Source organism: Seriola aureovittata, chromosome 19 (assembly GCF_021018895.1).
Source record: "Seriola aureovittata isolate HTS-2021-v1 ecotype China chromosome 19, ASM2101889v1, whole genome shotgun sequence".
NCBI lineage: Eukaryota > Metazoa > Chordata > Actinopteri > Carangiformes > Carangidae > Seriola > Seriola aureovittata.
The window spans coordinates 14737501-14761850 of record NC_079382.1 but is presented as its reverse complement, the minus strand read 5'-3'; the positions used below and the strand labels follow the sequence as shown (position 1 = coordinate 14761850).

At 41.3% G+C, this 24350-nt stretch overlaps 3 protein-coding genes across 7 annotated transcripts in view; 1 reads left to right on the top strand and 2 right to left on the bottom strand.

Moving 5' to 3' along the window:
* The first annotated feature begins 124 nt into the window (after positions 1-124).
* On the top strand, positions 125-8404 carry tram2 (translocation associated membrane protein 2). The gene is made up of 11 exons (XM_056404709.1): positions 125-344; positions 2615-2678; positions 2914-3023; positions 3988-4104; positions 4293-4351; positions 5395-5479; positions 5738-5808; positions 6155-6259; positions 6494-6637; positions 7192-7349; positions 7579-8404. Exons 1-11 carry the CDS (start codon positions 225-227, stop codon positions 7653-7655), a joined length of 1110 nt encoding a protein of 369 aa, XP_056260684.1. The 5' UTR covers positions 125-224; the 3' UTR covers positions 7656-8404.
* A 136-nt stretch (positions 8405-8540) lies between these two features.
* Positions 8541-13312, bottom strand: efhc1 (EF-hand domain (C-terminal) containing 1). Of its 2 annotated transcripts, XM_056404707.1 has the most exons (10): positions 13111-13311; positions 12318-12539; positions 11912-12199; positions 11618-11767; positions 11019-11205; positions 10378-10604; positions 10092-10232; positions 9659-9872; positions 9274-9426; positions 8541-9120 (listed from the first exon to the last, which is right to left on the bottom strand). In XM_056404707.1, the coding sequence occupies exons 1-10, from the start codon at positions 13174-13176 to the stop codon at positions 9092-9094; spliced, it is 1677 nt and encodes a 558-aa protein (XP_056260682.1). In that variant the 5' UTR covers positions 13177-13311; the 3' UTR covers positions 8541-9091. The 2 variants fall into 2 exon arrangements, with proteins under 2 accessions (XP_056260682.1, XP_056260683.1); XM_056404708.1 differs by lacking the exons at positions 8541-9120; positions 9274-9426 and having other exon boundaries at positions 9679-9897; positions 13111-13312.
* A 654-nt stretch (positions 13313-13966) lies between these two features.
* Positions 13967-24350, bottom strand: part of LOC130160801 (protein eva-1 homolog A) — a 72821-nt gene continuing 62437 nt past the window's right edge. For all 4 annotated transcript variants that reach the window (XM_056363526.1, XM_056363529.1, XM_056363527.1 and 1 more), the window contains 3 exons: positions 20715-20849; positions 17457-17642; positions 13967-16020 (listed from right to left, as the gene is read on the bottom strand). In XM_056363526.1, the coding sequence (XP_056219501.1) occupies positions 15641-16020; positions 17457-17642; positions 20715-20849 (701 nt within the window). In that variant the 3' untranslated portion in view covers positions 13967-15640. The remainder of the gene's footprint in view (positions 16021-17456; positions 17643-20714; positions 20850-24350) is intronic.

Sequence of the window (24350 nt, the reverse complement as noted above, 5' to 3'; positions counted from 1 at the left end):
AAGTAAACATTTAAAATGTGCACTGCGCTGTGATCACTCAGGTGGAAGTGGTCACGGTGCACTGAGCACGCCTTATTGTGTAAATGGCCTCAAAGAAGGTATTTATGGCACTCGCCCTTTAAGACGGCGCGCATGCGCACATCGGCCAGAAAGTTAACTCCTGAACTTCGTAGTCAGAAAAATTCAGATTTATAAAATAGCAGGGAAAACAGCAGTGAGTTGACATGGCATTTCGCCGAAGAAACAAGAGTTACCCTTTCTTCAGCCAGGAATTCTTAATTCAGAACCATGCCGACATCGTCTTCAGTTTTGTGATTTTCATTTTGATTGGATTGATGTTTGAGGTGAGATGAACTCTTTTCTTCCCTCGTCTCACTCAGCTGTTTTAAGATGGCAAGCCTGCTGCACATTCAAAGATGTAACTCAGAGCGAAGTTAAATGTTATTGGGTTAAAGGGCTTATAGCTTTGTTAGAAAAACATTTTTTCTTGTTTGACTGCATCTGAGCCTTGTGTTTTCAGTGTTTTCAGTCCCGCGGATATGGTGGCTGCTTGCAACAGTTTTTACAAGTTTACTGAACAATGAATGTTGCTCGGTTCGCAGCCAATGTAGCATCGTATGATGTAGACTGAGCTACATCAGAACACCAGGATATAAACTGCAACTTACCACATTTATTTCTAGTTTACATGTTAAAAAGTTCTCGATGTCCTGCTGCTAATACTTGAATTCCAAAAAGTTTCTTAAACCGAGGGACAATTGGAAAAACTCTTCTGCTGGCAAAGACATAGGTGACTATCAAAAACTACTAAAAGTGATTCGTTTTTACTATAAAATTCACCTGTTTTACCCTCTTGGCAAAGTCTTGTTCCAGTTTCCAGCAAAGAAAATCCGCTGCAACATTTTGATTCCAAAATGTATGTCATCAACCTATACAGCCAAATTTCGGTAGGAAGTAAATCATTTTTGGCATTCAAATTAAAAGCCTCGCTGTTGCTCAGAACGAGTTGTAGAACAGGTCTGTCATTGTGAGTTTTATTTTGAAAAGCTTAAACGGAAGCGGTATGGCTTTGCCTCGCTAACTCTACGTTAGTAGTTAACTGCCACGTCTCAATCTTTGAGCCGCTGCTGCAGGCTGCCGTGGACTCAGCTGTTCTGAAGGCTGCCCTGACCTGAAGGGATTTCACCACTGACATACACTGACTGAATTAATCAGGTGTTTCACTTACTAACAGCTTCTCATACTTGTGCACAAGCAAGACTTCCAGGCCGCCGGTCAGGCATTTAGCATAGTTTCAGTCCGGAACCATGGTTGTGATCACACAGCTGGCCGAGTAAAAAAGAAGCAGGGGATTTCCTTAATTTTTCTCGGTTCCAAAAAAGAGAACAAAAGTGCTGCAGCTGTTCTTGAATTTGAGATTTTGGTGTGGACAAGTCACCTGTATGGCCTTGGCGCTCAAGGAATGACTGGTGACTTCTTGCACTGTGGTGCCCAAACAGGCGACTTGAGATAGGATTTCTCAACAGGGATGTATTATAACATACCTATAATTGATTGAGATGAAATGTTCTCATATCTTTATTTATATAATTTGATCACCTGTGATTTTGATGCAGGGGTTCCCAACCTGATGGCACCTCTCCAGGGGTCACAACTTGATTATCTGGATAAGAAAGAAATCAGAGGCACAAAACGTTGTTAATTAAAAAAGAACAAAAAAAAAACGACACTTTTTTTTTTATCTTTGTAGTGTTAAAACAATATGTTTATTCATAAATCCACAACAATTTTGACAGTTTTTAGTTTCTTAAATAATTCATCAAGAAAAATATGTCAATTATGCGTACTTTCAGCTTCCAGCGTCACAAATGTGAGGATTTGCTGCTTTTAGTTGTTTTGTAAACTGTGACTTTGTGTTTAAAAGGCTAAACAAGAAATTAAAGACATCACCTTGGGCTCTGGGAAATTTTGGTGGGCACTTCCTCAATTTTTTTTTTTTTTCAGTTCCACAGACTAAACAATTAATGACAGAGAAATCAATTATTTGGTAATGAGTATTAATCAGTAATGAAAATAATCCAAGTCTTTGCTAATATATTTTTAAATCCTGGAAAGTTTTACCCTCTCAGGCCTTTGATGGTTATTCAAACAATCGGAGAAGTGAAAATCCCACTTTACCTGAACACACATGCAACCCTTCACAAGGTGCCACATGTAGACGCTGCTGTGTTATGAGAAGCCACAAACAAAAAAAGGATTGGGGATGCATGTCTGTCTTTATAGGGGATGCCTGACAAAATAATTTGGGAATCTCTGTTACAGCCTCCATATCCCAGGGCGATACAAGCCTTATCATGCCGACGGATGTTTCAGCTAGCACACCTGAGGGAATTCACCTCTTTGTGGCTAATTACAATGCCAGGGGGAAGGTGGACTGACAATATTGTGAACAGTATTATGTATTCTGAAAAGCTTCAATTCTTACTCTCTGTCCCCCTACACACACTCGTCACACACCCACACACATCCTTTTGATGACACCCGGATGGCCGGCTTCTTGAGTTTGTGTTCGGACTGAAATACGCTGCTAACCACTATCTCATCTCATTTCCAGGCTACAGCCAAGACGGCCATACTGTTCATTCAGCCTCAGTACAATGTCACCACACTATCACCAGGTATGTGCTGCAGTTGAGGAAGTATTATTATTATTAAAGACTCATTTTAATTCACAGTGAATGACCTATTTACCTATTTTGACTCGTAGGCATTCCCACAGTTTCACTTCTGCTGCTGTTGTTCCTGCGTACTGCATTACTGTCAGTGAAGTGTCATTACGTTGCTCCAGGATGTTTAACACACCTCTGATTGCAAACATGCTGTGTGTGTTTGACCCCGCCTATGTGTGCTCAGAGGGAGAGGTGACGTTTTACCATTACGGATGGAAGGACTGTGCCACCATCCTCTTCTATTTCTTCATCGCCATCATCCTCCATGCGGTGGTGCAGGAGTATCTTCTGGATGTAAGTACCCTCATCAGTGTGGCACAGGGCATCAGTCAATCACATGGGGTGACATGGGAGATGTCATAGAAAGGTGCAGTTACTCTGTGGCTCTCAGAGCGATTCCCTCAGCATTTTGCCAGCAACACACACTGATTATTTTCAAGAGACACTGAATTTTCAGGTGAATAAAAGACGAGATTTAGTTTGATATAAATAAATGCAAGTGTGTCAATTGAAACCTCCATTTTGAAGATAGTTAGTGCCAAATTATAGTTCTTTCCAAGAAAATTGGAAATTGCAGACCTATAAAACATAGTGTTACAAAAATAAGTTATCAATATCATGATGATGATGATGATGATGATGATGATGGTGATGAGCCTGAAAAATACTTAAAATACATAAGAGGTCTGGTCCGCTTACTGTTCCCACAGTGGCACAGGCGTGTGCTATTAATATATTCAAGGATATGAAGACACTGTATACTGAAACCAGGATATGAGCTGTTTCCCCCTTAAGGTGTTTGCACACTAATACTTCCACTTCGTGGCACATTACAAAGAATAGGTCAAAACCTACCACATCAAAAGCATAGGGGCAGTATGAGCCAGTGTGCTGACTGTTTCATAGACTAAGTCGGGCTGAAAATGGGCTGACATTGCTCCGGTGCTCTTGTTGTGGAGACAGGAAGAGAGAGGGGTAGCATTTGATCTATCTGAAAGTATGAGCCCTTGTGTCATTGTTTAGAAATAGGCCAGCGAGGACGGATGGAGGTTTTATTTTAGCTCCATCACCACAGTTTTTCTAAAACGTCTTGAAAGGAATACCGCTTCAGCAACGGCCATAAATAGTATCGGCTGTCTTTTCTTGTCCTACTTATTTGTGTTACTGTGACTCTTCCTTGTGCATGACAATGACATGCCACCCATTCTGACTGGATGCAGCTGCACTCACACGATCTGCTGTGTTGTTCCTGTTGCAGAAAGTGAACCGGCGTCTCCACCTCTCCAAGAGCAAGAATACCAAGTTTAACGAGTCGGGTCAACTCTGTGTGTTTCACTTGGTGTCTAGTGTGTGGAGTTTTTACATTCTCATAACAGTAAGTGAGATTTCACCATGATGACTCATATTATATTGTATTGTGTGACAACTGCCCAGTTAAGGAAATGTCACATATATATTTATACATATCAAAGACGACTAGTGTATTTACTTTGAGCACACACACAAATGAGCGACAGTAATGAAGCATTTTGAAATGTCCCTCTTTTTCATTTCCTCACACAGGAAGGATATCTCCTGCATCCCAGCAGCCTTTGGGAGAACTATCCCCATGTACACCTCAGGTATGACTGATGTGTACCATGCACTGTCAGTGATATATCAACATGAGATCAGTAATATTAGCAAAAAGAATATGACATGGTTTATAATTGGTTTGTATTATAATGTTTTTTTCCTCATTAAAATACATTTGATTAACAGTAATATATTTTTAGATGTTTACACATAAACTTATTAAGTTTAATTTGCTAAATAATTTTTGGTTGATCAATCTACCGTCTACCTTTTTTTAAAATGCACCTGCATTTTGCAGAACGTTTACAGATACTGTGGTGTAACCAGATACCTTATATCTGGATACCTTAGAGCATGGTGAGGTATCTGTTCCTTTTGAAAAAGTCACATATCAAACTCCTGCTTATTACCTCTCTTGTAGCTGATAGATACTGCTCACTGATATTCAGCTCATAATGATTCATTCCTTTTTCAGAGAAGTGTTTTTTTTAAGTTTTTTTTTTTTTTTAAGAAGATTACATAATTTTGTCTGACTTGTGGCTGGATTAATCTACAAGGAGCAAACATTAACTGTGTGCCTCAATTTAGATTAACTACAGTTCAATTAAAGAATATGCACAATATGAGCTTAATATCAAGTGAAATATTAAATGTATTATATTATAAAGGTGTCCTCTATAAAAGTGCAGGAGCTGTCTTAAGGCCCTTACCAACTCAGTTAGTGTCATAGCTCCCACACAGTGAATCTACAGACCTTTGGGTGGGGGGGGGCCCTAGTTTCTTGCTTTGACCGGTTTGTATTTCGGCTTTAGTGGAGCAGTAGTTTGTCTTTTATCATCATTTCCTTACAAGTGTAGCCTTCTAAGAAAGTCTTCTGCATACACCTTGCACACTTTGCAGCTGTGTGAAGGGGATTAAAAAAAACAAATTGAATACAGTTAAATACAGTGCACTTAACCAGGTTTCTTTCTTTTCACCGTTGCATAGTCAGGCGAAACGGATCAAATTGGGAATGTGTCACTGTGGCAGCGGTGATAATTGCACTGACGTTCTCCGGCGTTCCTTCTGTCTGTCTGTATTTCTGGTTTAGGTTTCAGGTGAAGTTTTTCTACCTCACTCAGCTGGCCTACTGGCTCCACGCCTTACCGGAGCTCTACTTCCAGAAAGTACGCAAGGTTAGTAAGGAGGCCCTGGGGACTAGAAGAGTTAAGAAGTGTGACTAGAAAAGCTGCGTGTGTGTGTGTGTGTGTGTGTGTGTGTGTGTGTGTGTGTGTGTGTGTGTGTGTGTGTAGGTTTGTGTGTGTGTGTGTGTGTGTAGGTTTGTGTATGTTCTGCATGTATGTGCATTAGATGGAGAATGAGGAAGAACAAAAGGCTATAGGATTTAAAATACGGTCCAGTGCCTATGCTAATAAAGGCTGTTTGTTTTTCAGGAGGAGATTTCTCGCCAGCTGCAGTACATCTGCCTGTATCTGCTGCACATCTCTGCAGCCTATTTGTTAAAGTAAGCATCCGACACAGAGACCCTTTTGAAAACTTGCAAACTCAAAGTTTTATCCGGAAATACGCATGGATAGTGAGAAAAGAAACAACAAACAACGATGAAGCATTGCAAAGTTCAAAGTCACGTGTGAACCTCCCTAAATCAGCTAGTGACCTTGAAATGCAACAGCCGATTCCTCTGTTGTTCTTGTTGCTTTACTCCTGTTGCTGTTACAAAAAAAAAAAATATGCTGAAATGCGATTTATCAGCAGTCTGAAAATGTATCACTTCCAGGGATGCTCACCGCTGTTTTGTTATTTCTTTTTTCACCTCCGCCTGACCTGCCTTTCTCTGCTCTCCTGTGTAGTTTGAGTCGTGTGGGTCTGGTACTCCTCTTCCTCCAGTATGTGTCAGAGCTGGGCTTCCACATCGCCAGACTCTTCTACTTCACTGATGAGAACCATCAGAAAATGTAAGTTGCCTCACTGGGTTTAATGGTTTTGGCTTAGTAGAATATTTGATTTGACTAAAAGACTTATTGATATATATTCTTATCACAAACATTTCTCCCTGGATGTCCTCTTCTCCTCCCTAAGTGTTTTCAGTGTTTTTCACCTTTTACAGTTTATTTTACTGGAGTTGATTGGTTTTGTCTCAGCACTTTCTTTTTTTATTGACCGTAACTTCCCTGTGTGCTGTGTTTCAGGTTTGACCTGTGGGCGGCCAGCTTTGTGTTTACACGGATGGTCACTCTGACCCTGATGTTCCTGGCTGTGGGGTTTGGTTTGGCTCGCGCCGAGAACCAGGGGCTGGACTGGGAAATGGGCAACTTCAACACTGTACTGATTAGGTAAAGCCGTATCTGAGCAGACAGTAGTCAACAGAAAAACATGGCTTATCTCCTATGGGGGTGGGTAATGATTTATTTTGTGGCACTGCTATTACATTTTGCAGCTATTGTATCAACTACACAGTTAAAATACACATAGCCCATAAAAAAGTGTTGAACTTTTCATGTTTTATTGTTTTACAACATAAGAGCATATTGACAAAAAAGGATTTCAAAGTAAAAGCAAATCTCCACAAATGATTTAATGTGGTTTTATAAGTCACAATTACAACATTATAGAAGCATAACTCATTAAAGCTGCAGTTACAGTATGACTTGTCCGAACATTCATTAAGGATATCTGATCACAAACAGGGGTAACGAGAGCAAATGAAACTGTTAAAACAGTAGCCTAGATCTGAGCCTTGTTTCCTAAAGAAATGTAAGAAATGTTCTTCAGATCCAATAGCGCATGCAAGGCCAGAAAGTAATTCCATTAATTCAGCACACACAATGCCAGGCCCATTTTCCAAAACACACACTTGTACTAATCTTCTTGCCTTGGGCCCCTTCAGGATGACTGTTCTACTGCTGGTATGTTTGACCCAATCTTGGCTGCTCTGGAAGTTTATCCGCTTCCAGCTGAGGCGCTGGAGAGAGTTCAGACACGAACAGGCTGTTCGCAAGAAGGCAGCCCCAAAACAACCCCTACGGACACTGAAGAGAGACTCGCGTGAGTATAAATACACAGTCGAACATGTTTCGTAATAACACACTGATGCTGACTCATCTATTAACAAATGGCTACAGATGAGAAAGGCAACAACAGTTGCACAATATTGCAATTTTCAGGAATGTGGCTTGTCATGATTCCTTACTTAAAACACCAGATCACACTAAATGTCAGACATGCTCTGCATTGGTAGACACCCTGACTTCTCACTTCTCTCTTCCTCTGCCAGTTGGCCACCATGAAAACGGAGTTCTGAAGGCTGAGAATGGAGCCTCTCCTCGGACCAAAAAACTGAAATCCACCTAAGATAATGCACAGACTGGCCTGAACAGCGGCCTTAGCCCAGGCTAAGGTTTCTCTACTGCGAAAACAGGGGAGCTGGTGGCCAGTGGCCACCAGGCTTCTGGTTGGCTATGTCCTGAGATGTTACAAAGACTCAGTCGCTACAGACTTAGGCTTGAATGCTGGAAAATGAAATCCAAGGAAATCTCTCGAGCCCAACAGACATTTACTCTTCTCATCATATCAGTATTTTTATACATCCACGCAGCCTGCTATCCCACCCTAAGGAACACCATTGTATGCAGAATGATGATCAAAATGTAAAATGAACACAGTGTGCGGCACACATGTTACTGTGCATGTCAGTGTTGAATGTGTCAATGCATATCCTCATACATAAGTACTGTATTGGTTGTAGTGTTGTCTGATGTTGCAGCTGTTTGCAGCTCTTGCCATTGAGCCGGCTTTGCTTGTTTTCTGGTCTGATCCATTGGAGCAGAGAAAATGTTACTGATGATATGCCATGATATGAGCTTACTGTATGCTGGCCCTACCGTGATCCCTTTACCATGTTAGGGAAGGGACTTTGGCCAAAAAATAGACCCGGGCTCCTCCCAATGATTTATGTTTGTCTAAAATCCTCCATTTGTCACTGGTCACTTCGCAGATATGCATCAAGTATGTATGTTGGATATTACCGCATGCCATTCCATGTTTTTTTTTCTTTTAATTGTTTTGTTAATTACTTTATTAAATAATGCAATTTTCTGAAATACGATGTGGACTTTTGGTCTATTGTAACTGAGGTATTTTTCTCCTTGCTTCTCTATATTCATTGTATACACCTGACACATCTGTCATTAGTAACATGAAAACTTGTCTTCACTGTCGTCATTGAAGAATGCTAGCATTGCCAACCTGTAAATGATCTATGACAAATCTATGCAGAAGTACTTCTCACCACGGAGATTAAAATTTTGCCTGCTTTTCCAGTGTTGTTTTATAACACAGTAAACAACATAGAGTGTTTAGGCAAATCTGAATGGGATGGGGCAAAGGCTCAACAAAGCTAGCTTAATGCTAACAATAGGATGTTAGAAGTGTCCTTGTTTTGGCCTCACTGTCTGTTTATGTGGCTGAAGGGACACAATCTTCTTCATAAAATGCGCTTGCTTGCCCATCTAAAACATAACTCTGTCATTTTTAAATAGCCAATCAACATTTTAAGGGTAGGCCTCGGAGACCCCTTCGTATATATCCAAAATAAAAAGGGTACTTAAAAGTTTACCACACCAACAGCAAAAAGGAAATGTATTTTACATATTTGCATAAGTTGTCATATTTCAGTAGACGGTATGTCCAGTATATATTTGTGTATTCTGCAGGCTTTGATTCATACTCTTGAAGACAAATTTATTGAGCAGAAAACAACACTTGAAGTAATCTAGCCTTCTCTGGCATCATGAAGATGGCTCTGGTACTTCATCACCTGATAAAGACAGAAAGATACAAGTTTGGGCTTAATTGCTGTGTACTGCATTAGTCCAAAAGTTGTTTTTTTTTTTTTTTTAAAGTGATGCCTACTGGACTAAAAGTATTATTGACAGACAATTCAAGAAAGGTATGTTTAGCTGTATTTTACCATATTGTTCACCCGGCTGGTTATTTGCTGTCCCCACACTCAGCTTCTGACGCAAAGAATCCAGTGTCTGAGAAGGGATCTGGCTGGAGTTGGCCTCCAGGTATGTAAGCACATAGTGGTCAGCATTGGTCAACACAAAGCGGTGGCTGAAAACTGAGGCAATAGACACGAGAGAGAGAGAGGAGACAGGTGACAAAGAGTTGAGCTTTTGTGTTTTGGTATTGATTCCCCTTGTGGAAAATTAAATTTGACTTATAAGGTAAACAGTTATAATTTTGGATACAGCGTAATGTATGGCACTGTGGTACCACAAGCTACACATTACTGTTATTTTTTCTGTAGATACTGTAACACACTCATCAATTTAGGCAATGGAGAACCTCACCCTCAATGTTGGCTCCAATAGCAAAGTCTGCAGGTGAGTAGAACTCAGGATTTTGCACTGTGGAACCCGGCTTGGGGATACGCGTCTTCTCCAGGAACTTGCCACCAATGATACCAGAATTGCGAGTGGACTTTTCAAAAATACTGACCATGTCATTGGACAGGAAGTAGGACAGAATGAAATGCCGGCCTTCGTCTTTGGGATTCTGGGAGTCCTGGAATGTCAGTACCAAAGGACAGCTTTAAAAGCAAGCAGAGAAATAGTCTGTCTTGCTGTCAGTGGCTTTGGCCAATGAATAAAACATGGATTACATTATCATGTTTTGACTTCTCGGTTAGACCCTGGGTTACAATGTAGAATGACCAGCAGGAGAGTGACTTGTAACTACATAGTCAAAGAAGCAGCATAAACACATCCCTAAATGTCATCTCACCAGCCTGGCACTGTAGCGCAACACTTTGTGGTCATTCTCCAGCATCTTCAGCACATTCTTTTTGGGAGGCTCAGGAATCAGTGACAAACAATTCTGGAGAGAATCTTCAAGTGAACCAAAGCCATTGTAGGGTGGAAACTCCTGTAAGTACAGACAAACGTGGATTATGGAAGAGAGCAAATAATTATTTCCATTACCTCAACAAAAATACCCACAACCAATTCAGATTACACAGTCTTCAGTTGTGAAAAAGAAAAGGAAAAGACAGATGAAAGTCATCCTTCACCTTCTTCCTGTTCTGAAGCATGTCAACCTTCTTTGGTACGTCAGTGGGTTTTATCTCCATGTCAGGGTGGTTCTTCTGGAAATACTCCTTAGTGAAGCGATCACAGTCATACAGCAAAAAACGACGGCCCATTAGCTTCATCGTGTGACCCAGCTGGAAGTCTTTGGGTGAGTAGTACTCATCCACTTCATGTTTTGAGACCTCCAGCACACAGCTGGGGAAGGGCTCTGGAAAGAAATAGGAAAGTCAACAATTATGTAGCGATGAAATAAGAAAATGGCACCACTTATGCAATAATATATATTATTATTTACTTGATGTTTTTGTTTTTAAATCTCTTTCACGTTGTTTCATGTAGAAAATCCTTCATATTTAACAATCCTACATTTTTATCTGTCTTTTTCTATGTATACTGTTGTGACCCACATTGTGTTCCATCCTTTTGTATGAAGTGTGCTACATAGATTAGATACATGATTGTCATCTAGTGCATAAAGTAATGCAGAACTTCTTCACATCACTGTGCTAGATCATAAGGATATTAAATATAAGGAAATGTATATATATATCTCTCTATATATATATAGATATATATATCTATATATATATCTATATATAAGTGATATGGCATTGCATCTTACGTGGTTTGAATATCTTGGGCAGTCTCTGCCTGCGCATCAGGACAGGGAAGGGATCCCGACCGCTGTTGGGTTCGTGGATCTCTCTGATCTCCACTGTGTCGTCCACCAAGTAATAGTGAATGGTAACTGGCTTAGTTGCCCCACACACAGAGTCAGTGTCATCCCATAGGGCGAAGAAACGCAGTACCTGACCAATAAGAAAAAGAGCAGTAGAACTGTAGAACTGGCATGCAACATTTTTTTTCTGCAGTTGACTTTATTTATGACTGTCAATACAGGCTCAACATTAAGATTCAGAGACAAAAGATATAAAAAATATTAAATAACATGGTTTTAGTTAAGCTAGATGACCAAGTTGTTGTCACTGATACATAATACACACACTGGTGGTGCTATCATGAGAGGTCTCTTAATCCATATTCACATTAAAAGTTTTTTCATTTTTCTAACTGCAGTCTACATTATGGCCGAGATAAAAAACAACAAGATCAGATCATTTTTGTTTTTTTAAATAAGTTGGATAGGAGAGGATACCGTACCGTAGATTAGGGTTTGTAATGGTTACCCAGTGAGTTAGGAATGGAGGGAATTTCCTTTACCTTGCGGTCCATAGTGAGAAACTGGTGCATGCGGTCAAATTCAGAGGGTGTTTTGTAGTAAGGTTGAGGGATTTTGCGACGTTTGCTGTAAGGATCCGCTGGCATCGGCTCAGGGTCGTTCAAAACTATGCCCTCGCGTTCCATGAATTCCTGTATATAGTGAATGAGAAATAAACACAGAAAGAGAGTAGATTTTCAACAACTGACAGTTATATATCCATATTTTTGTGTCAGACACAGACAATATTAAAAGTACTGAAAAAGAGAAAGCAATCACATAGGTGAGTGCTGTACCTTTGTAAAAGCATCACACTGCGTGATACGGTACTTGACTCCAAACATCTCCAGGTCCATGCCAAGGTTGAGGTCTTTCCACTGGTAATGCTCTCCATGTTCATTCTTGGGCAGACGCTGCCGTTTGATACGTTTTCCCTGCGGTATCCCAGAATTCTCCACCAGAGGCTCGTAGATGTACATGCTGTCATCCTCTAGGTAGTAGTAAATGACCACGGGGCGCACGCGGTACACCTCCTCAGGGGAATACAGGATGTCCTCCTCAAAGTATGCATAGAAGCGCAGCACCTACAAGACAAGCGGTTGGTGCAGAACAGACAAACAGTGTATGAATGAATTAGACAGTTGACTGGACAGAAGCAAAAATCAGCGAATACTAGTCATATACTTTCAGGTATTACTGTACCTTCTTGTCAAGGGCCACATGTGCCGGGATGAAGTCTTCAGACAGGCTCTCATCAGAGGAGCTATAAGTAATGTCTGGTGTCTCAAAGGCCAACTCACTCATCTCCTGCTGGATCAGCTGCTCTGACAAAAGAGGATCCTGTCCAATGCCAGCAATGGGGCGACGGGGCAGAGCATAGCCGTTATTGTAGCCCAGTGTCTGGGGCCGATGGAAGGCTGACTTCTGCAGAGGGAGGATCATTGAAGAAGGTATAAATTAGATCAGGCAAATCAAAATAAAAATATAAATTGAAGAATTTAATCAAATTCAAAGCAAAGCATTATGTGAGCCTATGGTCACATACAACACAATACTGTACTACAGAAACTGCTGTATGACATACAGACTAACCTAGATGTGGATTAACATCATTCTTTCTGAATGTTAAGTAATGTTAAGTAGTTAATGTAACTACTTGTCAACACTTTAACAGAGGTGTAATTTTTTTTTTCATTGAAAATTAATTAAAGATATTAACACAAGCTATTTAAGTCCCTTTGCATTAACAACAGTCAGCAACAGCAGCCTTGATCAGGTAAGAATATCATGTCAAAAGTGTCTAAGTGTATAACCCAGTTAAACGAACTGGAGGAATACAGGAATGACATTTGAATTACAGAAGGAGAACAGCAAATTTTCTTGCGGATGACTTCAATTTGGCTAATGTTGGTCAGACGTAAGAACCTTACGTTATGTTAATAAAAGAACATTTTAAATCATCCTTGTTTTATGTTTACCTTAGCAACAATCTTACCGTCACATCCCGAAAAGTGTATCCTGGTAAAAATGGTAATCCATGGCTATTCCAGTGCCAAGACATTACTCGACTTGAGTTTTTTCTTCCCTGTTTCCTCAGCTCCACAAACTGGTAAACAGTTGGGTATTATATTCGTGTAATTTGAGGCTTTAACCAGGTTTTGTTGTTCTGTAAAGCGACAGCCCCACCGTGGTTAAGTTTATAGTATCCATGGAAACGGCACGATAGCAACAAAAAAGTTTTAAAAAAGTCAACAGATATTTCTGGAAGTGACAGCTAGTTTAGCGGAAGTTAAGAGTGAAAGACCAAGGAAATAAAGTCATATCTAGATTAATAAGAAATTAATACTGTTAAATTAATTAATTAATAAAAAGTAAAATAGCTTGTCCTATTCGGTTCTCTATAAAATTAATTTGCGTTAATTCAGTCAAGCCTTTAACTGCTGGATTCAATCAAAGAAGACATGTCTTTAAATGATTTGCTATATATATAAATAGCACATAAATGGGTCTCTTTTATCCGTATTATTCATACAAACTGTATGTCCCAATGTTTACCACCAGGGGGCGAGCAACACCAATAAATCTCAATGGTAGAAATGGCACTGGCCCACAGGTCATAACAAAAACAAGCTTGTGAGTTCATGATTACCTCATTGTATTGTGTGTTTACTCTCCAAACTTGCATTAATAAAATAATTATTAGATTATATCCTGAGTGCCACAAAACGCTGCAAACATTGAGCATAACTGGATGATAACACAAGCACTGTGTCCTTTTGAAGTGGCGTTTAAAATGCAAACCATCATTTCAGAAAGAAATGTGAAATAGTTTTAAAAGAAGAGTGAATAGGTTATTTTTGAACACAGTTTATTCCAAGCACAGGAGTCATATTTTGGTCTCACTTTACCAGCTAATGGCACTTTTTAATCCCATCAATCAAATTTAAACACCAGAACTGTCTTTATAAAACTATATAGAGTGGCAGTCTTTATATGAATGACCCTAATATGTCCTGTGTACTCTCAATTAAACTCTCAGTCTGGAAAATACCAAGCTTTTTTTTAATGAAAACTAAAATAATTTCTATGCTTGAATACAGGGCAGCAGAAAACAGAGCTGGATTGACAATAGCTTATATTGCAATGTGATTTAAGAGAACCAATTTTGTTTTGCAGTGCTTTTGTTCCTTCTTCAGATGGCCATGAGCAGCAATAACCGCAAGCATCTGTTTAGCACTGGTATCTTTGAAAGAAGGGCACGATTGACACGAGACCGGAAGGTGAGGACCAAAAAAAATTGTTTCTAACAAATTCACTTGCACAAAATCGGCATAATCTTATCACGTACATTTACATCTGGTGAGATAGCAAGTGCAACTTTTGACAGAGACATTCAGGGTTTTACACATGCCCCACTTCAGCAAAGCAACAGTAAAGGTAAAAGGGAAAACATATATGACAAGATGAATTTGATATTTCCAATTAATAAATCATTTGACCAGTTATTCAGTAATATGTCAGCTGCACTCCTGAAAACAGTGACTTAATAGCTAGAAAAGACACTGCACTGTGAATTAAACATACTGTATCAAAAATAAGGTTAAATCACGGAAACCTCTTTGAGGCTCTTTATATGATATTTCTAATTCTTTTCTTTAAATGCTGACATAGCTGTTTAAATGGGCTGATCCCCTTCTTAGGAAGCAAATACATCAACCAAACACAGAAACACTAGGATTGCATCCCTGAGGTGCCAGACAACCTTCGCCAAGTATAAAAATAGCTCATAATAAACCATACTTGAGAACACAATTAAACAACATCAATAAACTATTAAATATTATAAAATATATTTCATAAGAGTTGAGATGAATTCTCCAAAAAATATCTTTTGGTTTTACAAAGTTCAAAAGGCAGCATGGTTATTCACTGTGGAAAGATTGTCTTACATTGTCCCATTGTCCAGCACACTGCGTCCTGCTTTATGCTGCCCCTCCGGGAAGTCCACACTTGAATACTGGAGGGTACTGAGCATGAAGCTCCAAGTGTCACAGTCTCTTGCATCTGCCCCACGTTTTGTATGAAACAGACCCATCTGAGGCCTCGGTCCTTCAGTCACTATGTAGTCTCTGCAGGCCAGTGTGTGTCTACAGAGGCTAACCCATAAATCCCCACTTCAAAAAGGCCTGCTAGGGTCACGGCCAAGGCAGTGTACCCTTTCACCCCTCTCTTCCACCAGAAAGAATCAGCTAAGAGGCGTGCTTACCATGCAGTGAGCTTATTCTCTTACTAAATGGGGTATAGCTTATGATACCCAGAGGAATATGCCCACCACCACATAGGGAAGGCTTTCTTCCCAAGCCTGCAATACCTTCTACTGTTCTCATCAGTGAGTCCACAGTCGCAGTTGTGTGCTTGCTTATAAAGCTTCATCAGGGCCTTGTCTCTTGCCCCTTCCAACCCAAGTGCATCCTAAAATGTGTTCAAGTCAAGTAAGTTTTCTCCAAAAAGCCTCTTAGCAGTGCTCAGTAATACCGGTTGAGGCTCCGTGTCCCGGGGATGTCCGGTTGCCCGTTCATCCAGATCTCTCGGATGATTCGCTCCCTCTCCTCGAGCCTCTGCGCTCGTTCTAGCTCTTCTGCTGACGTGAACACATTCATGTTAAGCGTGCGCTCGAATCGCCGGTGTCTCCGCGCCGACAGGTCCGATGTGGTGTCCCAGTCCGAGTCCGAGTCGCTGGAGTCAGAGGACGAGTCTGCGGGACGTGCTCGTTTCTTGGCAGGAGGCCGCTGGCGGGGCTGGCAGTCGGTGCGACAGGAGATCTGGACCACCAGGGCAAAGAGTGTGAGGAAGAGGCCCAAACACACACCGCAGACGAAGAAGAGCGCTGCCCTCTCTGGGTGGTCTGTCATGGGAGAAAATGATTGAGAACAAGTAATTGAGCGAGGGAAGTTCTATGTTTCTTACATCAAACATTTAATTGGATCTTTCTGACTGATGCTGGGGTCACTTTTCTATTTTCCTCTGACCTGTTCAGCCTGCTCTGTTAGAAAATATTTCGCTTGATGGCTCACTCAGTGTAATGAACACTGGCTGCAGACTCATATGACTCACTCGCCTGGCTCGGTCTCTTTTTTTGGTTATAATATTTTCTGCCAAGCCAGCTATGTTCTGTACTTCTCCTTCCCCACGTCTACAGAAAAGCATCTCTGCTTGTCGTTAGTGTTGGTTGATGTTAACCACTTCAAGCTCGAGGTGGACAAGCCTGAGCTGCTTCTCCTCTTCTTATCAATGGGATCAATTTCGCCACCGTTGTGAAACAAAGTGACACCTACTTCGTCCATCTCAGAGTTTGGTGTGATCCTATGAGGCCTGCTTTGCAGCCACTGCTCCATCCTGCAGATTTCCACTCAGATCAGAGCCTTTCTCATCATTGAATCTCAGCAGCTCCTGGTCCAAGCTCATGTCTTTTTTCAGGTTTGACTACTGTAAATGTTTCCTGCTTGTTTCCCTCCATACACGCACTCTTAAACCTTTATAGCTCATCCAAGTTGCAGCAGTCCTGCTTGTCCTCAGCTTTGATAAGTTACAACCATCCTATAAACCCTGCACTGGCTCTCACAGCGCCCTCCATGCCTTCACAGTATTATCCAGTGTGATCACGCTTAAAGGTCATCATTTGTACCGGTCTAATATTCCTAAATATTATGTGTGCAAATAAAAGTAGATTATAAAATGTTACAGCAGCTCACAAATGTGAGAAAACTTTTTAGAAGCTGGACAAGCTGAGTGAGTATTCTCGCCAAAGTTTGTGTTTGGAATATATGTTTATTTGACTGTATGTACTACGCGTTTCAGAATGTGTGAACTGTTTGTTTTGTTCGTCACAGAGTGGGAGGTAATAAAACTGAAATATCCAAACATCCAAACTCCTCCAGAGTCTGGAAGCAGGTGACTGACATTGTGTAGTGTGTATGTGTGTGTATGTGTGTGTATGTGTGTGTTTGTGTGTGTGTGTGTGTGTGTGTGTGTGTGTAGGCGCTATCTTGCTCAACATCTGCATTCCTCTGGCCCACATTTACCCAGCTCTCAGTCCCAAGAAAAAGGAAACTGGGGATTTTACCACAAAAGAAAGCGTACCACACACGCACACCACACATGAAACCATGCACTCAAATACCAACGTCATTGATTCTATTGGCCAAGAACCAATCATGGGCTGATATTGCTCCTGAGCATTGAGATCCAAAGGAGGTCAGAGGTTAGATTATGCGCTCTAACTTACCTGCCATCAGAGTCTTTTGGCCGTGTGACAGAAGATAAAAATGAATGTTTCCCTACCGGATACATAGGTGTAGGCTGCCAGTGCGTTGCTGATGAGGGCCATGCTGTCGCTAGTGGTGTTGATGATGGGATTCATGCCTATAGGCCGAGGTAGACTTTCTCCCCCTTCTCCTCCTCCGCCTTCTTTTTCGGCCTCTGAATGCTTCTCCTCGTTGGGGTTTGTCTCCCTAATCTTCTTCTTATCTGCAAAAGACGTCGGAGCAGGAAAGTTCAGTTTAATGGCACAAAGCAGACTACAGTCCAACAGGAGAGTGGGCGGAGTTCTTTCTTTAGACAAAGATGTTTTTGAAAACTTTTATGTGTAGATAGAACATGAATACACCCGGAGATCAGAATCTGTGGCTCCACATGAATGAGTGTGTACAGGTACAGTCATATTATGACAATGCTGCTTTGGTCATTTACAGTAAAGCGAGAGTTTATAGTCTCTGAGGTATTGTGACTACAGCATTCAAGCCGCTGAGTCAACCACAGTGGTTTTCGATTTTAAGATATGCTTCCGTTAAAAAAGATGCATCACACATAACGAAACACACATGTTCAGAGAGTGTTGTGTGATTCAGGAGACAACACAAGCACCCGCTTCTGTTCAATTCATTCTGACTCAGGTCATTAAGAAACACAGAAACACATGGGAAAAACTTGCACTTTGGCAACATCTCAAAAGCTCCCACACAAAAAATCTCAGAAACTGATCTATTTATAGATGGGAACAACTACTTCCTCCTCTGGATTTACATCTCAGCACGACTCCTTTCAGTGTTTACGTGCCGGCATGTGTTGTGTATGAAGGACTGGAGGAGTTGGGTTGAGAGATCAAAGACTCACAGAGTGATTTAATTACTCAGCTTCACAAAGAATTATCATTTTAGAATGACAAAGTTGTTTAGGTGGGATTGTGTAGCCACTGAAACTTTAGCTCTATGAATGAGCAAATGCCTCACTGACAAAAACAACCCTTAAGCTGAGACAGACAAAAGTAAAAAAAACAGCAGCATTCAGTCCAGTGACCTGAGGCTTCTGGATCTGTGTGCGCATAGTCATATTTCCATACTTGATTGTTTTGTCAGTGTAGGTAAGCATGCTTTGGTGAACTGTCACACACACCAATGACCTCTAATTACAGAGTCTCTAAGGTGTGTCAGTCCCTCTTTATCTGATAAATGCAGTTTCGAGTGGAATTGCTCACTGAGGAGGTAAATGTTTCCACCTGGACCCACTGCTGTGGTGCGCACATCCACTAACATTCAACCACAGTCCCTCTTTCTCACACACTTCAATAGTTGTCAACAGAAAAAACACTTGCAGTGCTAGAAAATACTAAATAATGGAATCACAGTAGCTACTCTTTATATTATAAATCCAGGTAGAATCATTTCTTCTCATTCTTTATTTCAAATTATAATTATTTTAGTGACATTTCAACAATAGTAAATTACTATATCTGTCTTGACATCCTTTCTTGGAAAAAATTATCTGCCTCATACAGAGTAAAACAGTGTTTTATGTTTTCAGCATCAGCAGCAGAGGTGTGTTAGCCGGCATATAGCCGGGTGTAGCCGGCATCATGACTGAAGGGACAAAACAGGACTTCACTGAAAGAAAATTCCGGGGAAAAGACAACACTGTAGTGGCCAAACGATCTCTGGGAAGTACGATGCAGACAGCACACCACGGTAATAAGCAGCAAGGACCAAAGATGGAGTCAATAAAAACATCAGAACTTGTTGTTTTACAACTTTAACCTCTTTTAACCTTTCCAACGGGCGGGTCAGTTTCTTCAGATGGATCTTGTGTTGCCACGTAGTTTTCAAATTCAGGGTTGTAAACAAGAAGTCAAAGTTTTCAAAGATACCTAATGAGTTTGGCTGAATTTTGGGGGCAACTAAAAAAATTCCATTTGATGAAATGCTGCCGCCATCAAAGCCATGACATCTTGGGCCGAAATATTCCACTCGATGTAAGCATGTGGAAAAGGCACAGAAAGGTTATTTTAAATGAGGAAGACAACATTTTCACTTCCTTGCTGAGAGTCGGATGAGAAGATTGATTCCACTCTCATGACTGTACGATACATATGGAGCTACAGCCAGCAGCCGGTTAAGCTTAGCTTAGCTTAGCATAAGGACTGGAAACAGGGGGGAACAGCAGTATCAAAATGGACCTACCAGCACCTCTAAAGCTCACTAATTAAACCGAAGTGCAAACACAACAAGTTGTGGTTTCACAGGGGGTTATGTGCCAAACTATTTCTTGGAATTTCTTGACTTCCTTGGATCACTGCTTGTTGCGTGTCCCTCTGACGGAGCCAGACCAGCTGTTTTCCACTGTTTGCTGTCTTTGTGCTGCACTTTTTTAGGCTGTTAGCTTCATATTTACAGCACAGATAGGGGAATCGTATTATCTTCTCAAACAAATCTTGGCAAGAAAGCAAATATTTCCTATCAAGCATTCCTTAATTCCAGAAATACAGCACGTTAAAAAAAAAATTGTGATCCAACAGCGAAATGAAATGAGGAGACCAGGACACGTATTTACAGTGAAACACATCTTGTTCCGCCTTCATCTCCCTCCTTCACATGTTTCGTCCCCTATCGCTACATCAGAGATCGAAACAGGTTTTTCCAGATGATCTGTGGGTTTTTTGAAACCGGCGCAAGGAAGCGAATTCATTCATGCGTTTTTTTTGAACTGTCAGCACTGCAGCACACATCTCCTGTCCGCTCCCTCTCTTAACTCCTCATTCATTCGTTTATCCTCCTAATCAGTACAGTGCCGGTGGCTGAGCAGAGTAATTAGTGTGCTGGACGCAGGCCACCATCCCTCATGAATAAAGCTTTGTTTAACTTTCCTTCCTCGCTGGCATCTCCCCCTTTTTCACTCTTTTCATTTCATTGTTCTTGCTCTGTCTTCTCCCTCTTTCTCTCTGTGGGAGTTTGACATTATAACGGCCTGATTTAGACTGTGGTCACATGTAAGTGCAATCATTGGTTCTTGGAAAGCAGTATATTTTTAAGACCTATGATCATAAATGGTCCAAACCGATGGCTCTGCTTGGGTACATATGGAAACAGTTGAACTCGTGTGACATTAAATATACATACATTTATGCCCCGACTTGGAACCTGACCCTACAGTTCCTCTTGAAGCCTGGGAGGCCTTGTGACTGTTTATTGTTAACTGCTCTCCACGGGAGGCTGTGAGTGCGTGTCTATGTGCGGGTGAATAAGAGTATGTGTTTGTCGTTTTGCTCACCTGGAACAGTGTCGGGGCTTTTGACTGAGCTCCCCTCCGGAGGGCTGTCTCCCACTATGTTGGGGTCATGGGCGCTGGGTGGTGGGGAGAACACCGGTGGTCTGGGGCCCTGCTCCTGCAGCAACTTCTTTGGGACTTCAAAGAGAAAAATAGGTGGAGCAAAAGAGGGGAGTTTGGGAAAGAGGGAATCGAAGAAAAGATAGATAGAGGCTCATTAAAAGCTGTCTTGTTGGAAAAGGAGATTTATAACAGCCCTTTCCATTTCAGTTCTGCACTACAGCTCAATCAGTCGATTAGGCAATATGGTATTGAAAGCCAAAAAAAAAAAAAAAATGGGTTGAAAGATACTAAAACAATAAAGAGTGCTAATTCTCTGTGGGTTCATCACTACAAGTGGCCCCTTTCACACACAAGTCGTCATGCGATCCATTGTTAATATAGAGATATTGATTATAACTGCTTTAAATGACAGGACCGGCTGTATTCTGGACAACTATTTTCATTATCACTTCACCTGCCATTTATTTTCTCAGTTAATAAATTAAAAACAACGAAAAATCGTGACAAAGTCGAGACGATTACATTGTTATTGCTATACTTTCAATAAAAGTACACATCAAGGTCAACATTTCACATGCATTACATCAAACATGTTTTACATAACTCCAATGTTTTTTCAGACTCTTTCACTGATAGAATTGTGCAATCAATTGTAATTGGTTCTTAGTGGCTTCTGCTCCTCCCTCGAGGCAAACAGCTGTAACCAGAGTCTGTATTTTATAGCTGATTCTGTTGAGGCTGATTAAGAGCCATGTTAAAGGCTAGAATGAAAGTAAACATGCTCAAACTTGGGAGTATATTATGACAGAGGAGGAAGGAGCTACGAGGGAGACAGATGTAGTCAGCATCACGGCCGTGATTCACACACTCCTCCTGACCTTGCACTCTGATTCCCGAAAGTTAAGCGGCCCCCACCTCATCCCCCAACCTCACAGTGTCCTGTGAGTCAGGGAGTCTGCGATCTTTCCCCCAGACACTAACCCACAATGCAGTGGGCCATACATTCCTGCCCGCTCACATGTGGTTTTGCAGGCCGGGCCACACTCCGGTCACTGTGTTTGTCTGCCCTGTTAGATCGCTGGTGATTTACAGCCCAACAGATGACTGTCTGTCCAGCTGTCTGTCTGTCTGCCACTCGTGCGTTTTCATTGCTTCTGGACAAACAAATAGGCCGTGAAGAAAAAAAATCTGCTGTCTGGTTTCGCTGACATCAGTAGCACTAATAAGTGAAATTGTGACATGTGATTTGAGGTAAAAATGGACCATTTGTTTAAAGGCCGATGAATAAACACGCTGATCAAATTTCCAGACGGACTTTGGCGGCGGGCCAAGAGCCAATCAAAGTGCAGGAAGGAGCAGAGCAGACCTCACAAAGCTCCCCTCCACTGGATACTACTTACGTCTTGGACACATTACAAAATTTTTCCAGTTGTAAGCAATGATGAAAAGATTTAGCGGGAGCATTTAACTACTGACATTTACAAGTTTGCAATCTCAAGTAGCCTACTTTTATTTCTATGTCATTTTTGCCTCTATTAGACATTTGACAGGAAAAATAGGCGGAGCGTCTTTCCCTCTCCAGACTGCTGATGTCACAGTTACATAATGTATAACTCCATCACAACACTGTGTGGTGATACTTGTGATACATGTTGTGGTTCATGCATGAAAACAGCTGTCCTTTAGAAGCACATACCTACAGATGAGGAGTTGATGGCTGCCATTTATGACACACCTGCACCTGTGCTCCATTACACTTTGCAAGATGCATTTTCTTTTTACTTTTTTTTTATATTTTTTGATATAAGTGTAAACATGGAAGTCATACATTATATCTTTGCCTGTAGCGGTTGTGATTTTTTTTTCTGGGATTTGCACAAAGAAAAAAACAAAAAAAGCAGAAGTGGTGGCAGAGATGTAGAAGATGGAGAAAGGATTTTTTGGGGTTTTTTTGCAGTGAGCTTCTCATTCAACTGAGAGAACTGAGTGTTAACAGTCTGGTTAAATCTCAAAAATTAGATTAGGCAAATGCAGGTGCAGGAAAGTTTTATAACAGTACTTACACACACTCACAAAACTGACATCACACATGTTTCTACAGCCAATAAAAACTTAACAAAGTCAATATCTCAGCAAGAAGTTTCACGACAGAGACTTCCTGTTGAGGTTTGAGTATTTCACAAGCGCACCACCGGAAGATTATAGAAAGACCGGCCCAAAAGTACAACATGCATGTTTGATTTAACTGTGACATTGCCAACTTGGATTGTATGAAAGACACTTGAATCCTTCACTGACTCAAGACAGGATCACAGAACAATTGCAGCTGCAGATACAGGACACAGTGCTACTCTGGACCTGTGAGACACATTAGCTTGTGAGAAAGAGCCTTGCAAAGGCAGACCGTAGTACTCTCTAGCTTATTATGTGATACATAGCATATTGTCAGATGGAGCTATATGGAGCAACGCACATATAAGGATATGAGAATTTCTGATACTATCTCACTGCAGAAAAGCTGAGAGCCAATCAACAAAGCCGACTTCAAAGATTTCAGCTCTATTTGCCGTGAGTGAAAAGGCAGGAGGTTGATGCCTGACTAATAGAAGTAGTAAATGATTTCTGGTCTTTACTTCAATCTCCTTACAGACAGGTTCACCTTACTGCACTGGGGGCGATTTACGCTGAAATACCGTTCTGCAATTACATCATCTCATGTGGCGAACCGCACCAATATGTCACCTAACTAGGTTAAAAAAAAAACCCAAGAAGTTGAAACCTCATTTTTATCCAGGTCTGCTTGGCACAAACTAAATAAACACACCCCCTATGTGCGGAGGTGCGGTTGAAAAAAGTTTCCCCCCCTGTCCTTCCTCATCTGTCTGACACACTAATCGTGGGTCTTAAAAACTCCCCCGCTGCCACGCTGCCACCATCCCCACGCCACGCCCTGATTACAGCCTTGTGATTGGCCGTAATTGAATGCACATGTGGCCCAGGGGTCACAGCTGAGAGACGCCATGGTGTGAAACACACACTCTCGCACATAGGCATTTTTTGCACAGCTACAGAACATATAATGGTGATGCGTTCAAAAGCGCAAAAGCTACACCAGATTCATGTGCATACACACATACGGATGCATTACCTGGTCCAACACACACTCGTTTAAGATCAGCACGTCCCTCCATTCAAATATTTTATGTTTTTCTATGGGCTAACTTTGTTGGCGCGCGTCGGTACAGTATCGTAAATTGACTGCTACTTGTCTAAAAATAATTGTCAAAAAGCTGAAGCCTCTCGAAGCAAAAGGCCACAAACCACACTCAGCGAGCCAAGCAGTAAAAACTGAACCAGCGAAAGAGCGAAAGAGGAGTGCGAGAGAGAGAGAAACCCAGCACATAAATCACACTCTGCAGTCTGTGACATGGTCACATAAACACAAGGCAAATGAGTCCTCGCAAATTCTTAATATAACTCCGCTAACGTGGGACCTGTGCCAGCGCTGTACCTCTCACAGCCCCGCATCGCCATGGGGAGCGAAGATATGAGGCGGGAAAAAGAGTGCCCATAACA

Bases quoted from the DNA above. Each gene is read 5' to 3' on its own strand.
- tram2 (XM_056404709.1), top strand. From the start codon at position 225: ATGGCATTTCGCCGAAGAAACAAGAGTTACCCTTTCTTCAGCCAGGAA. The intron at 4,105-4,292 runs GTAAGTGAGATT...TTCCTCACACAG, and splicing joins GTTTTTACATTCTCATAACA to GAAGGATATCTCCTGCATCC. The intron at 6,638-7,191 runs GTAAAGCCGTAT...GGGCCCCTTCAG, and splicing joins TTCAACACTGTACTGATTAG to GATGACTGTTCTACTGCTGG.
- efhc1 (XM_056404707.1), bottom strand. From the start codon at position 13,176: ATGTCTTGGCACTGGAATAGCCATGGATTACCATTTTTACCAGGATAC. The intron at 10,605-11,018 runs GTAAGATGCAAT...ATTTCTTTCCAG, and splicing joins GCCCAAGATATTCAAACCAC to AGCCCTTCCCCAGCTGTGTG. The intron at 9,873-10,091 runs GTGAGATGACAT...CTGACATTCCAG, and splicing joins TGCGCTACAGTGCCAGGCTG to GACTCCCAGAATCCCAAAGA.